The 15,256-nt window shown below is 39.9% G+C and overlaps 3 protein-coding genes across 4 annotated transcripts; 2 read left to right on the top strand and 1 right to left on the bottom strand.

Moving 5' to 3' along the window:
* Positions 1-6,586, bottom strand: LOC308093039 (protein ABHD8-like). Of its 2 annotated transcripts, none has more exons than XM_080439245.1 (5): positions 6,424-6,586; positions 2,294-3,120; positions 1,884-2,054; positions 1,468-1,684; positions 1-1,189 (listed from the first exon to the last, which is right to left on the bottom strand). In XM_080439245.1, the coding sequence occupies exons 2-5, from the start codon at positions 3,109-3,111 to the stop codon at positions 977-979; spliced, it is 1,419 nt and encodes a 472-aa protein (XP_080295371.1). In that variant the 5' UTR covers positions 3,112-3,120; positions 6,424-6,586; the 3' UTR covers positions 1-976. The 2 variants fall into 2 exon arrangements, with proteins under 2 accessions (XP_080295371.1, XP_080295370.1); XM_080439244.1 differs by lacking the exon at positions 6,424-6,586 and adding an exon at positions 3,591-3,671.
* Positions 6,587-8,058: 1,472 nt separating this feature from the next.
* Positions 8,059-9,115, top strand: mrpl34 (mitochondrial ribosomal protein L34). Its single transcript, XM_080440569.1, has 2 exons — positions 8,059-8,208; positions 8,628-9,115. The coding sequence occupies exons 1-2, from the start codon at positions 8,153-8,155 to the stop codon at positions 8,935-8,937; spliced, it is 366 nt and encodes a 121-aa protein (XP_080296695.1). The 5' UTR covers positions 8,059-8,152; the 3' UTR covers positions 8,938-9,115.
* Positions 9,116-10,798: 1,683 nt separating this feature from the next.
* On the top strand, positions 10,799-15,019 carry LOC308094176 (DET1- and DDB1-associated protein 1-like). The gene is made up of 5 exons (XM_080440666.1): positions 10,799-11,108; positions 11,905-11,985; positions 12,255-12,306; positions 12,710-12,771; positions 13,096-15,019. Exons 1-5 carry the CDS (start codon positions 11,100-11,102, stop codon positions 13,198-13,200), a joined length of 309 nt encoding a protein of 102 aa, XP_080296792.1. The 5' UTR covers positions 10,799-11,099; the 3' UTR covers positions 13,201-15,019.
* Positions 15,020-15,256: the final 237 nt, after the last annotated feature.

The following is a 15,256-nucleotide window of genomic DNA, read 5'->3' as shown; positions in this document are numbered from 1 at the left end:
TATTAGTGTTAATACTATATATACTGCATAGAGTAGACACAGTTAGTATTATAGGATTTAGAATTTTAAATGGCCATCTTCTAGTACTTGTGCATAGATGATCCATTGTTACTCACAATATCTGTGACCAAGCTTGATGAGGAACACAGTGTAAATGATGATGTGAATGGATTATGGTTGAACAGTTTATATTTTATAATCACCTCTGCTTTGGCATAGCAACAAAGAAATGTCGGTGTGGTGAGGTTGTTACATCTAGGCATATGATTTAACTCCTCTTTGTAGCCAGTATACTGCAAATATGTCAAAACAATTACCAATTCCGCACTACCATCCAGTCAGTATTTGGTTGTACAATATCATTACCAACTTGTGTAACTACAATTCATATTCTGATCTTCACCATCAATATGTGCAAAATCTCATTGTATGATTCCTCTGTTGACTACATAAGTATCCCTGTGCCTTTTCATTGAGAACATCTAAGATGGTAGGTTAGTGATCATTTCACAAGGGCAGGTAAGATCTTAAGCACTTTACAGAAGGTGTTATTGGATGAAAACAAGGAAACTCACACACTTTTGCACTTTGGTTTGTCAGTGGTCCATTCTTCAGAAAGCATGTTCACACAATAATCACAAATGGACATGGTCCTGTGGACCTCCCATTACTTTGTGATTTTACAAACACCACACGATGGAGCACAGATAGTCAGATACCATGTCAAAAAGAGAAACAGAAACAAGCAGTCTCCGTTTTTGTAACTGGTCCCCTCTTCTTCACATTTTCTCTGGTAAGTTTCTCCCTGCTTCTTTATTATAGTCCCTCTTTATCTTGAAACACCAGCAGCTGCACACATCCTGGAGATGTGGCTTCATCTACAGCCCTCAGCCCGGAAACAGCCTTAAGAACTTACCCGTCAAAAGGCAGGCCCTCTAATTGACTCAACCATGAAGTACAAGTAACTCCTTACAGGTTATTTGTCCAAGGACTTGTGTACTCTCAGCGTCTGAATAGTGCCATTGACATTAGTGCTCTTCTCTGTGTCTATTTTGGCACTGTCCTTTTTGGACATGTCGGGCTCCCATAAGAAGAATTCATGCAGCAAGGTGTTGACCATCTCCGGGCACTCCATCATGACCATATGGCTCCCCTCCTCGATTACTTTCAGGAAGGCAAACAGGAGAATCTACAAAAAACAAAAGTAATGTTTGTATAACACAATCGGTAGGATTAAAATGACATTATGTGACACGTCACATAAAACAGTGAATATTTTTGCAGTCACCACAGTATGCTTCCCCCACTATTTTGAATTCAATATAAATTGTATGAACCACCTCTTTGGTTTTACCCCAAATTAAATGCAATTCCCTAAAATAAATGTAAGTCTATTACAAGTAGCTTTTGTATCAATATTGCATTTGATGATTTTTTTTTATCTGTTCTGGATCCATCATGTGGTACCTCTGCCATGCGCTGGTCCTCATCCATGGGAACAAACTTGTCACACATGCCGTGCACCAGCAGGATGGGCACGGTGAGCTCAGCGTGGTACACCTCGTCCCCCTCGGGCCAGTACTGCCCACTCATCATGGCACGTAAAACAAATGGCGACACATTAAAGGCATTGCCCTGCTTTAGCAGCTGCTTCTCTTTGGCACCTTGACGGGCAAAACCAGCTCTGTGGACAGAGAGAGGGTTTGTGTGCATTTTAGATGTCAAATATAACACTTAGGTAATTGATGCTAATGTAAAGCAATTTTTAGTGTACATTCTGCACTACTACAATGTTGTTTTGTTAGGCTTGTGATAAGGGAAGTTACTTTGTTCTGTTCTAGATTTAAGTGTTCGTTTTTACACAGTCCAGTCTCAGGTCTTACTTTAGGAAGCTCCAGGCCAGACAGGGGGACAGACAGTGAAGAACACAAGAAGGTAGCTGGAAGATAGAGCAGAGACTGGGCTCCAGAGCTGTGGGACCCCCTCCATTGATCATCACCACCTTATGGACAAGGTCAGGATATTCATGGGCCAGGAAGGTGCAGAATGACACCCTGGGAGACATAAGATGGGTTGAACATGTTAACATTTGGGATAGGAAGAATCACAATTAAATTTTTGGTTTAAATTGAGGAGGGAAATTTTCATTGTGTTTGGAGGTTTTGGGAGCAAATCTATTATTAGCCATTATTGACTGATTATAGTGAACACAGAAATGCTTCAATTTACAAAAGTGATAAATCAATTGTGAATATTTTTAACAGAAATTCCATGTTAGACTAAAAAGACTCACCCATATGAGTGACCAATTAGAATGTTGCGTTTGCGTGCATATCTCGTAAAGATGGCGCGCAGGTCCTCTGCCAGGGCATAGAAAGTGTACGCTGCGGCGATCTGTGGGCCAGTGCTGGCCCCATGTCCCGCCAGGTCTGGCGCGATGACTTCATAGCCTAGACGGGAGAAGAAGTCCAGCTGGCTGCCCCAGATGTCCAGAGAGCCACCCACGCCATGCACGAAGAACAGAGCCACGTCAGAGTGTGTGCCTTTGCAACTGGTGATCTCCCTTTTGGAGTCAATGAGCACTGTGCGCTTTGGCTTACGACGACGGCGGCGAGGGGGTGGGGCGGGCTTCCCGGAGGCTGGAGGAACGGTGGGTGGTACAGGGTTGGGGTCCGGAGAAGACGCCAGTTCCCGGTAGTCAGCCAGCTCCACCTCCACGGTGCTGCAGGGCTCCAAGTCTCCGTCCTGACCCTGCAGGATCTCGGAGTGCAGCACGTCACCCAGGTTATCAATCACCAGCTGGCCATTGCGGTAGACGGTGATCTTCCTCTTGCAGTGCACACTGCTGCCACCGGTGCTCTTATTATTGTCTTTAGAATCCTCAGGCCTGTCGTCACCCTGAGACTCACAGCTCTCCTTCCCTGACACTTGGTCTTCCGTTACTACAGGCGGACGCTCGGGAATAATATGACGCACGCGCAGGACTCGTCCGGGCTTGACTTCAACAAACTCGAAGCCATCAGAGGGTTCAGAGGAGTCCAGGGGCAAGACCAGGCTGGCAGCCTTCCCAGTTAAGCAGCACAGGATACCCTCAGCGATGCTGGTCAGCATGGTGCTCACCTGCAATGACAAAGCACAGGCAATGAGGGAAATCTGCAAACAACATGATACAGAAACACAGAAATGTCTTTTCACCAAACTTCTTTGAAATGAAACATTTCAGCTATGCATGTGTATAAAAACAAAGTCCACCACAAACACAGAATATTGACAATGTTGTGACATGATGGGAAACAATCTGCTAAAGTGTGATTATCTGCTTGACATCAGTAAATAACCAACACATCTTTAATCCTCATTGTTTCCCTTCTTGTTAGTAATCCTTTCAAAACTCTATGACAACCACAGTGTGAAAATGAACCCACTAGGGTGGTCGTCTTCATCCGCAAAGCATGTCCCTTCAAAATCAGAGGTAAATGCCTGAAGCCGAACAGACCTTTTTGCTGTCAATATCATTAACAAAGATAGACCCATTCCTACTCAATATCAAACAACAGAGTCAATCTCCTTTCACTCACAACGTAACTCACCTTGGTTGAAAAGCAGCTTAACATTCAGAGATTCAAAATCAACCCATAGACAGACAACAATAACACAATAACCTTTCATAAGTCCATTCAGTGGGACCATTCACATTACTGATACTATCTATAAATAGCCACGTCTCTTTCCAACATGGCTAGTCTCTTTGTGTATAAATAGACTGAGTCATGGCACATGACTTGGTTCATTCCAGTATAATGTATTTACATTACACTGTAAAGTAGCAATCGGTTTACAAAGCTCTGTGAAGACTGCTGTTACAGCATTTGTGTCCAGTCATGACTCAGGCAGGGTTTGGCACTTGGGCAAATAGTTTCATATATCTCTCTATACTCTCTCTATTATCACAGGGAAACAGAACAGGAAATGTCATATCTAAATTGGGAGACATAACTTGTTTATATGCCTTGCTCATAGTTACATGCACATCCCATTAACACTGATGTACATACATTTACACCCATACTTATTATAGATTCCTAGAATGTTTAAACCACTCAACCGCTAAACATGATTAGATAAAGGCCAGGTGCAACAAAACAAACTTCAGCAGAAGACAGATGCTATAACACCACACACCAATATACAGTACCTAATACCTAGTCCTAGTATATGTACGTAAATGAAAAGATATGAAAGATTTGCTGTTTTACGTCCACCATTTAATCTATCCATTTAATATGGCAACAAATGATGTATTTGTGCATATTCATTTGCCATTAAAAAAAAAGATTCCAATATAGTCCAGGCAGCAGTCAGATGTTTGGTCTCGCTGGGAGGGGGAAGACAAAGCTTTCAGTGATCCCCTCCTCCCAAATCATATATCCTCCTTCAAACCCCAGATTTATCCATAATTCAAAAAAATCCTGCTACTGATCTCTAACCGTTTTATTTGGGTTGTTAATCACAATAGTCACCCAGGATGAATGCCTTCCACATTACGCTGGCAGCAGTACACTGGTACTGGTGCCAGCTCCCCAGGCAAATTGTTAAAGGTTTGTTAAGGTAATGAGATGCAGAAGCAATTATTCTGCTTCGTCACAGTCAAACTCAACATCTACAACATTTTGGCCAAAGCAAGGTAATGAACGATATTCTTTATACAGATCATGGCTGGCAGTGAGGTGAAAAGGGATGAAGGCATTGATCTGGGCATTAACCTTCCTCTCCGTGAGGTGCTGCTCACTGTATCTCCACATCGCCTATACAGGGGAGGCCATTAATGTCTTAAAAGGGCTAAATGATCAGTGATGGAAAGAGGCCAGGAACTACGAAAAAAGAAGAGACAGAAACAGACAGAAAAAGAAAGGGAGAATACAAAAGAGAGGGAGAGACATGATGGGATGAGGGTTAGGGGGAGGGAGAGAGATGATGATGGGTGAGGGTTGTGGGAGGAAGAAACATGATGGGGTGAGGGTTGGGGTGGATTCTGGTAGCGGTCATATGGTCAGTGCATCATTATCCTGTTTCAACAAGGGGCCGAGTTGTAATCAACATGGAGAGAAAACCAGAAGCCTATGTCGCACACACCCTGCCAGGTGCCAGTGTCTTGTCAGTCTACAAGACATTCAGCATGAAAGCATAAAATCACATAAAACTGCGAACTAAACAAAAAAGTGCTTGATACTATAGTGAAATGTATGTAACACTCCGGATTTTACTGTGTATCCAAAGCAGCCATAATTTTGTGTTCCACAGCCATCACACTGCAGTGAAATACATAAAAGGTTTAACCTATGTACTGTAGGTGTACGTATATAGGCCTATTTTATGTACGTATATATATGTCGGCTTATATACTGTATATGTGTATTGAATGGGCAGAGGGACTGCTAAGCGAGGTCTCTAGGAGTGTTATGGAATTGCTAGAATGCCAATCTGTTAAAAATCATTTCTGTTGTGTCTAATTGTATTTGGACTGTAGCGTGTTTAACTTCACAGCATTTTCCATAATAAGGTGCACAGTAATGCACATCAAGCCAGTCTATCCTTGCTTCAATGTTTGGATGATTCTGACCTAGCTACGCACACCACATGACCATGAACATTACTGCAGGTTCTGCTCATCAAAACAACATCTCTCTTCCCTCTCTAAATGGGATTTGAATATATACAAATATACCAGAATTCCCTCACCTCAAAGTCAAGTTGTTCTAATGTAATTCAGCCATTTTATTTTCTGGCCTGCAATGCAGAATTAGGTTGATAAGCTGGGCTTCAAGTAGCCTATAGCCCACATTTGGTACACAGTGTGCAGTGCTGCTCTACATTTCCACCTGCAAGGCCTACATTGTTTTGCACAGCGTTGTAGTGTAGCAGGCCTATGGCAAATGCAGATACACATTTTAAGAGCTGAACTGCCCATGCAATAACTGTGCAAAATGTACTTTACATTACAGAGGATTCCTTCATTCATATTTTGCAGATAATGGTATTTTGCAGGTGATGGTGGTACTGGCTTTGATTTAAAACATCTATTGGGGTAGCCTATGTCACCTTTTTTATGACAGATATAGATAACTATTTTGTTTACCCTAGCATTCCAATTGCATAAATATTAAACAATTTAACAAATTAGGAATTCAAGATAAACAGGTTATCTACCATTTTGTAAAAATGTAGACCTATAAAGGCAGGGGTAATTGGTCAATTTGGACTGCAAGAACAAGGTCGATGCATCATCAAATTACATGTCTAATCATTTGATATTCTGAAGACATAAACTACTCATGCATCTATCATGCATTGTTTACATGTGCTGATGCATAATGGCTAGATCAGCTCATAAACAATAAAATGACAGCGAAATCGATTCCTTACCTGCAAGGTTGTTGTCGTTTATGGGCGAGTAGAGATGTGCATCAAATATTCCACAGTCAAGGGCCGCTGAAACTGCATTGAGAAAAATGTTGCATTTGCTGCAACACAGGAACAGCGTAGGCTCCGTATTACGCTAGATGGGTGGTTAATTAATTACTGGCTGTTAATTAGCATCATTAGATTGAAAATAAAACGTGAAGAAAGGCTTGAATTTATATTAAAACTCCAGTGCACTACTTGCATTTAAATAAAATCATCCCACTGGCTCTACAAACATGCATTCCTCTCCATCAGCATGTACTGTTATTGCGCATCCTAGTGAGATTGTCCCCAACCCTTTTGCCCTTGTATCTGCATCCACAGTGTCCTCCTGTCTGCTGAGTGGCAATGAAGATGACCAATAGAGGACCAATCGAGGAGAAGCAGGGGCCAATAGGAGAGTCTTGTATCCCTGTTGCTAAGGCTGAGAGATGAACGTCTCTCTCTCTCTCTCTCTCTCTCTCTCTCTGCGCGCGTGCGTGCGTGCGTGCGTGTGTGCGTGGAAAAATTTAGGTACTCTGTAGTTGGCCTAACCGCCAGGCTCAACTTTTTTATTAATACAAAAAAGTTGTTTTGTTTAGTTAAAAAGTGGTGGTGCTTGTTCAGAAACATGGGTCTCCCTATGTCTCTCCAGCTCTTTAGTAAACAGAAAATACATTTTCCAATGCCAATTTCACCCAATCAGGAGAGAGAACCCATTTATCGTTATAATGGGATTGGGAACGGGTAGCAGCTGGTCGTGTCTTTCAGAATTCTCTTCCTACTCTAATTACAATATGTTACTAATCCGTGATTATTATTCTTAATTCTTAATTACATGATGACATGTAATGAAAATGTCAATTTTCATACGTTTACTAGTCATGTGTGCCAGATGAAATGTTTGATGAGGCTGAAATATCCAGTGGTGGAGAGTAATTGGCTATTGATACTTTTACTTAAAAAAACATCTCAGTACTTATATAAGTATTGAGATGTTTTTAAGTACAAAAAGTAAAAGTACTCATTATGCAGATTGTCACCTTTCAAAATGTATAAAAATCTTTTGAAAATAGTAGATCTACAAGCTCACAGTTGCATCGCGACCCGTTGTGAGCTTGGCTATTTTCAAATAGCCGAAGTAGCTTATAGTTAGTATGAGGCTGAACTGAAGTGGTTAATTTATATTTTGTAATAATAATAAATACAAATCTACAAAGTAACTAATAACTAAAGTTTTCAAATAATTGTAGTGGAGTAAATGTATAATTGCCTCTGAGATGTGGAGTAGTATTGCAAATTGGAAATACTCAAGTAAAGTAAAAAATACCTCAAAATTGTACTTAAGTACAGTACTTGAGTAATAATGTACAATTACTACACCACTGCTCACGGAGTGATACATGTAGGTATATATTAAATAATTGGACGCAGTAAAGAGAAATAAAACCATAATGTGGAACTTCTCTCCTCTGTGTGTACTAGAGATCATAATAGATATATTATAACTCTATATATAACCATAGAGTTAACCCATAAGAGCTCGCCTGCTGCGTTTCAGTAAAGAGCGATTCTATTGGCCGACATTTCCGAGCCAATCACAATGTCTCATGTATTGAGAGTGCCTGGGAAATCCTGTGACTTTCATGCTGTGTCCATGGCAGTGATATTTTTTGTAAATACACCTTTTTAAAAATAAATCAAATCCAAAATGAATGTTATACGGAATTCTCTACTCCGATTACGTGGAGTGACACCTTTGAGCAGGTAATTATATCAATCGAATCGCATGTTAGAAAGGCTAGCAATGTATGTGGCTAGCCGGCTAGCCTAAGATGCTATGCTAAGTTACCAAAGAGATGTGTGTGTGTGTGTGTGTGTGTGTGTGTGTGTGTGTGTGTGTGTGTGTGTGTGTGTGTGTGTGTGTGTGTGTGTGTGTGTGTGTGTGTGTGTGTGTGTGTGTGTGTGTGTGTGTGTGTGTGTGTGTGTGTGTGTGTGTGTGTGTGTGTGTGTGTGTGTGTGTGTGTGTGTGTGTGTGTGTGTGTGAGAGAGAGAGAATGATGTAAATGCAACATTCTCTTTCAAAGCCTTGCCTGTGTTGTCAAAACAGAATTTTACATACAGACTGCTGTTGAGCTATTAATTAAGCATAGCAACTATTTATATATGCCATGTTCTCTCAACAGCACTGCTACTCCAAACGGTGGTGCTTCCCACCATAGACTTCTCAGCAGCTGGGTTCTATCCAGAGCTGCCCCAGAACCTCAGATTTCCAGATGTGCACCACTCCTGTCGCAGACTGAGCGTACAGGGCTGTTCCAGCAGCTTCCTTGGCACTACCAACAGGTACGGACGAAGAAGAGAGGCACAGAGTACCAGCCCAAGAACATCAAACGGATCAGGACCCATGGCTGGGTCAAAAGACTCAGTACCAAGGGAGGCATCGAGGTCCTTCTGCGCCGCATGTTGAAGGGAAGAAAATCTCTCTCGCACTGAGAGTGCCAAATGGGAATGACCTTTTCTCTGTTGATCCTCTTAAGACTTGGCAATGAAAACAGAAATACTGGCTGTGGAGGTATTCACCAACCTGGCCAAAAATGTATTATTATAATTTCAGTGGCATTTGATTTATTGTAGGATACTGTATGTCAAGTAAAATAAGCTTGCAAAGTTGTCCTTGTGTCTCAGCTGTTTTTGAATAAAGATCCCACTTCTATTTCATTTAAAGGGAAAATTGTTAATTAATCTGTTGTTAATTAAATAATAAAGTTGTTAAGATATTTTCCTAAGTTAGAATATTAAGAAGTCAATGTCATGTTTGAGTCAAACAGACTATGTCATGGAACTTTGGAAGGTGTTTATACATAGCCTACACATAAAATACTGTCTGTAGCAAAAGACTCAGCATACAATGATGTATGGTAGCACTCACCAACAAAATAAAAAGACAAGGACAGTGCCTCAATTTCACCAATGTATTTATTTTTCAGTCTGTAGCAGCATTTTATGCTGTGAAATTCTTGTACTTGAAGCTTCTAGACAGGGTGGATAAGAATAAGAGAAAATAGTTGTAAAGGATATATATTATATATATATATACACACACACACACACACACACACACACACACACACACACACACACACACACACACACACACAGATACACACACACACGGAAATAATAAAACTAATTTCACCCACCTTTTACACCTGTAAACCTGTGATGTGACAGTAAAGATGATTCTGCTTCTGAAAGCCACACCATTTTATCAACAACTGCTGGATTTTCTCTTGAAGACACCTTAACTTCAGTCTGTAGCACCCACACCTGGGTATTAAATAAAGAATGGAATTGGATTGTTTCTAGGCCAGAGTGAGACAGTGGAGGTGGTAACAGGATAGTGGGCACCTCTGTGTTACATTTCCCAAAAGGTTAAAACATGAAATATCTGGAAAATGTTTTAAGTAAACTATTCATGATTAGAACATGCTTAAACATTAGACAATTAAGGTCTAATATTTCTACAATTGATACAAAACCTGTATTTTGAGTCATTTTGGGGCATAGACATGAAGTATATAAAATTAAGTCTGATAATACCGTCCATGTTCACATCATATACTTCACATTACTGAAGACTGAAGAATTTTTAACATTTTGACAAAATAGCCAATTATACATCGAGGTGCCCAGATGTCCAGTGCCCACCTATCCTGTATCCATGAAGATTACTACAGTCCGGGTACCCGGAACTTTTTAGGATGACAGTAGGAAGAGGTTTCCATGCTTTAGATAAGCCCCGCCCCCTCTGTGTATTGGAGGGTTGGCCTTTACTTGCTCGCCAATGAGCAGTCTTCCTGGACGTGTTTACCAGTCATCAACCAATGGTGTCGTTGGAATAGCTGAAGGTTACCGCCCACACTCAGGGTTGCCATGTCCGCTTATTATAAGCGACTTCTAAATATTGGTAGTTGCAGGTTGCGTTTTTTTCGGCTTGTTTTTATGTGTTGTTGATTTTTTTAATTAAATTTTTTTTGTTATTGATTTAACAGTCCTCAAACATGTGCATGTCAAATTACTGTATGACCGGAGACCCCAGATTTCCCCCCCCAAATATATTCCAAATCTTATTTATTTTTTTCTTTTCAAAATCTTTTTTTTAAATAGCCGATCTACAAGCTCACAATGCGTCGTGAATGCAACGCGTTGTGAGCTTGTAGATCGGCTATTTTCAAATAGCCATTGTACTGCATAGGTTTAAAGTGCTCATGTAGCCTAGTCGCTTCTTTTGGGCTTGCATAGGCCTGGCTCCTTACTTCTTTCACACAATCTGGCAACTCTGCCCACACGGACGAACAACAAAGATGGAGTAGATGTGGAAGAGGAGCATCAAGACAGAGAGAGGAAAGAACCTTGAGCATTTGTGGCAACTAATTGGACGATTTAACGAACTGCGATGACAGTGTTTGTGGGTGATAAGAGAATGTGATAAATATCGAACGAATATCTGGAGCATTTATTGTTACAAACGCAAGAATCGGAATTGGTAAACAACGCTTTTTTTGGACGACAACGTTTAGCTAGTAGCGGCGAGCCGTTAGCGACCGTTCCTTTCAGCTCTCATTACTTTACCAAGGAGCTTAACCAAGATCAATATGGATAAGGTAATGTGTAATTGGCTATTACTATATAACATGTTTGAAGTTTCTTCTAATCATCGGTACGTTTTGTAGTAAGCAGTAATGTCTTTCTTTCCTGTGGCAGTGGTGGTTAACTACTATAACTGCTGGTTTGTTTACATTTATTAAAGCCGGTGGTGGAAGAAGTACTCTGATATTTTACTTAAGTAAAAGTAACAATACCACAATATAAAAATACTCTTGTTACAAGTAAAAGGCCTGTGTTCAAAATGTTACTTGAGTAAAAGTACAAAGGTATTGGCATACCTTTGTACTTTTGCTTTTGTGTACATCAATTGCTCACAAAGCTTGTAGATTGGCTATTTTCAAATAGCCTAGGTATAAAATGGGGCTGAAGTGGTTAATGTTCTATAATATAATCACTTATGTCTGCAAAGTAACTAGTTACTAAAGTTTTCAAATAATTGTAGTGGAGTTAAAGTACAATCCTTGCCTCTGAGATGTAGTGGAGTAGAAGTAAAGGTATTGAAAATTCGAAATTAAGTAATACCTTAATTAAATTGTACTTAAGTACAGTACTCGAGTAAATGTACTTAGCTACTTTACACCATTGATTAAAGCCATGTGTCCGTTCACACACTCTGGGATAATCACTTGCGTGTTACGTGCATTTATGTAGTGGGGGAGAGGATTTGCATTATGTCTTCTTGACTCCTATATTGCTGTCATTAGCGCCTGTTAAATACACATTTTATTTATCACTTAACGTACATGATCAAGTTTAGTGGACAGAGTTGTTGACGTTCCTTGTCATTAACAGGCAGATTTCTTGAGAGGGCTACCTGTCTACAACAAAAGCAACTTCAGCAGATTCCACGCAGACTCTGTGTGTAAAGCCTCGGTAAGTGTTCTTGTGTTTCCAAAGTTACATCTTGATGTAGGCTGTGGGCCTGTGCCTGGAATGATTCCAGGAAACTTAGCAAATAATAAAGAAAATGCAAGAAAAGTAAATACATTCCATGTAAAATGATTTTTTTTTGCCCAGACAAGTGACAAATGCCTCAAAAAGTTAATGTCAACCCCCTGTGAGTCACAATTATTATCTGTCTTGACCCCAACTAACCCCCACCCCCTTTCTTTTTTTGTTTGTTTTATTATTTATTTATGTAGAATCGCCGGCCATCAGTGTATCTTCCAACTCGGGATTATCCTTCAGAACAGAGTAAGTGTCTCAAGGTTGAGGATGTTATAAGGCAGGTGAGCTACATCAAATCATCTTGGTGAAGCAAGAAACTGGAGTATAATGCCACAATGGCAAAAACAGTAACTCATTCTGTGACCCTGTTAAGGGTCTCAATGTCACAGATATTATGTCACTTTGTCATTGTAATTTCTCAATTTACACCTACACTTATCCCTGAGTGTAGGTGTACACATTATATGATCCGTTAACTCTGGGGTAAATAGGGCAATAAGCTGTAGCCTTCCCTCTTTGTCTGCCCTTTTTCATTGCTCAGTAAATGTTCTGAGATTGTTAGTTAGTCGCTCTGGATAAGAGCGTCCACTAAATGCCTAAATTGTAATCTGATTAATCGATCTGTTAATGTTTTTGTGTTTCTCCTCAGTTATAGTCACAGAGAAGACAAACATCTTATTGCGATATCTTCATCAGCAGTGGGATAAGAAGGTAAAGGACTTCTTCTCATTGGATGTCATGTAAAATGTTGTTGTACACAAATAATTAAGTTAAAATTGGTATTTTTCAAAGTAATTTTTCCCCATTGAATTTGTTCCTGCATAGATTAGAGATGTCATAATAATAGATTAGTGTGAGTATTGAGTCTTTTTCAATGGTTTAGTATACGTTTAAAAATGTTAGTTTCCATAATTGCATTAATGTCATTACAAGTACGTTGGACATGAGGCCTGTTGCATTCTGTTTGATTGTACAGATGACAACCACTGCTTTTACAATTGAACATCGTTCTGACTTTTGACTTGTACCCTCCAGAATGCAGCCAAAAAGAGAGAACAGGAGCAGGCTGAAGGAGAGAATGCCGCACCTCCACGAAAGATTGCCAGGACTGATAGTCGGGAGCTGAATGAGGACTCGTAGAGCACTCATCCAACAAAGACGGACTAACACACTGACATGCGCACACACAGGCAACAGGCACGCTCACTCCTTAACTCAAACGCAGATGCAGAATATATGTTTGCAAAGCAGAAGCCTTGACACGAAGCACACGAGGAAAGATACTGTAATGCAGGCGGTGTAGAACACTGCTGCTATGACTCAACAATGAATTCAGTGAAGAAGACACGTTCGTATCATCTTAAGCCTAATTTATTGTATACTCTTTTGGTGAGCAACACTGTTGTACAATGAAGTATACATTGGGCTTTAACCACATGAACCCTAGCATCCCTATTCTGGGCATGTCATAATAGGTGAACATTCAGCAGAAATAGGCAAACATTCGGCAAAAATATCAGAACTACAAGCTTGCAACACTATTTCTAGCGAGGAGATTTGATGTAGTGGGGAAATAAGGAGGGGGCCCATTACAGGCCCCTGGGCGACCCCCGTTCAACAAAATATATAGGTTTTAAATGGTTAATGTCACAATTATAATTTCTGCCTACTTTCTTTAAAGGTAGGGTAAGTGATATTTTTGGGTTAAAACAAAAAGTATTTTGTTAAAAGGTTAAAGCACTATATTCTGATAGTAATCATTGCTATACAGTGTTTGTTCAGTAACAGGAGTCTCTCCAGCTCTTAAATAAACAGAAAATACATTTTCAAATACAGTGTCAAAATCTCAGCCAATCAGGAGAAAGTACCAATTTTTAAGCTTCATTTTTATAGTGTTCCAGTTCCAATTTTTACTGCTCATTTCTTAGTGTCATCACTTCCAATTTCACTTGTTTAGTCTATATCCTGATTGAGTTCTCTATCCTGATTGGATAAAATTGGAAATGAAACTGAAACTGAAACGAAAATGCATTTTCTGTTTTATAAAGAGCTGGAGAGACAAGGAGACTCCTTTTACTGAACAAACACTCTATAGCAATGAGTACTATCAGAATATAGAGCTATTTAACACTTATTTTAACCAAAGAAAATCACTTGCCCTACCTTTAATCTACAGTCCATACGTTTTGTGCACATCTCTCACATTCACTTTCAGTAGAGAGTTCCTGCCTTTCCTGATGCAGCAAACCCTGACCACACATCTGCTTAAGCATCCGTACTTTGTAATTTCTGTAACTTGGCATGGGTAATGAACATACACCAAAAATGCCTACCTTTTCACTTTACATTGATTTGTTCTCAAACATGTTTTTTTTTTCATGTACATTCAGTGCTCCTTAGTGCTGTTGAGCGGTCTACAGGTATATTAATTCATACAGGCACTCAAGATATGCATGTTTTATGTTAAGTCCATGTAATTAAGTTGCATGCCACCTTATTGTGGTTTACTCTCCATTAGGAGTTTTTTGGTTTTGAAATGTGATGACATGCATTTACGTGGTGGTCATTGCGATCCCTTCTTAGATCACCCAGCATGAAGTTGTCGTCATGGAAATGAAAATGCCAAGATGTCAATTCCATTGATGTAATTAGGAACTCAGGTTATTGTTGTGGACTGTGTTGTGCTATAAGACTTACGTCCCAAAGGAAATGTTATGTTCTCTCCCTTCAGTTGAGTGATCGATGAGTTAATGCCTTAAAGTGAAAGTGAGTGTTTTTTGACCACATCATAGTGCTCCATTGGTTTACGGTGTGAAGAAATGTATATGATCTTAATTTGTGTGGATCTAGCGTCTCCTTCAACTTAGGACACATTTAGGCCAATACAGACTTACCAGATGATGCAAAATGTTTTTGTATGACCTAACTATTTTGTAGCAATATAAAGCATGATGTTGAATGCTTTGCGTGCATCAGTTCTGCAGTGCTTGCATCTCCTGAAGTGCAAGGCTGTCACATCCAATATTGTGTAAAAATAAGTTTGCTGTGTGGAGATGCTCACTAGACTGGTGAGACTGACTGGTGACAGTAGTAGCTATATTGGAACTCATTTGGTGAACATGTAGTTCAATTGTGCAAACTTGTCATAAATGTGCCATTCAAATTTGTTTGAATTAGTCATCCAGATAAGGCATGA

The sequence above is a fragment of the Gymnoscopelus braueri genome, assembly GCF_963280865.1.
Source record: "Gymnoscopelus braueri genome assembly, chromosome: 10".
NCBI classification, from domain to species: Eukaryota; Metazoa; Chordata; class Actinopteri; order Myctophiformes; family Myctophidae; genus Gymnoscopelus; species Gymnoscopelus braueri.
This window is presented reverse-complemented; position numbering and strand designations above follow the sequence as displayed.

Coding starts and splice junctions, on each gene's coding strand:
- LOC308093039 (XM_080439244.1), bottom strand. CDS start 3,614: ATGTTAAGCTGCTTTTCAACCAAG. Junction 3,121..3,590: donor TAAGCTGCTTTTCAACCAAG/GTGAGTTACGTT, acceptor TTGTCATTGCAG/GTGAGCACCATGCTGACCAG. Junction 2,055..2,293: donor CTAATTGGTCACTCATATGG/GTGAGTCTTTTT, acceptor TATGTCTCCCAG/GGTGTCATTCTGCACCTTCC.
- mrpl34 (XM_080440569.1), top strand. CDS start 8,153: ATGAATGTTATACGGAATTCTCTACTCCGATTACGTGGAGTGACACCT. Junction 8,209..8,627: donor GGAGTGACACCTTTGAGCAG/GTAATTATATCA, acceptor TTCTCTCAACAG/CACTGCTACTCCAAACGGTG.
- LOC308094176 (XM_080440666.1), top strand. Junction 11,986..12,254: donor ACTCTGTGTGTAAAGCCTCG/GTAAGTGTTCTT, acceptor TTATTTATGTAG/AATCGCCGGCCATCAGTGTA. Junction 12,307..12,709: donor GGATTATCCTTCAGAACAGA/GTAAGTGTCTCA, acceptor GTTTCTCCTCAG/TTATAGTCACAGAGAAGACA.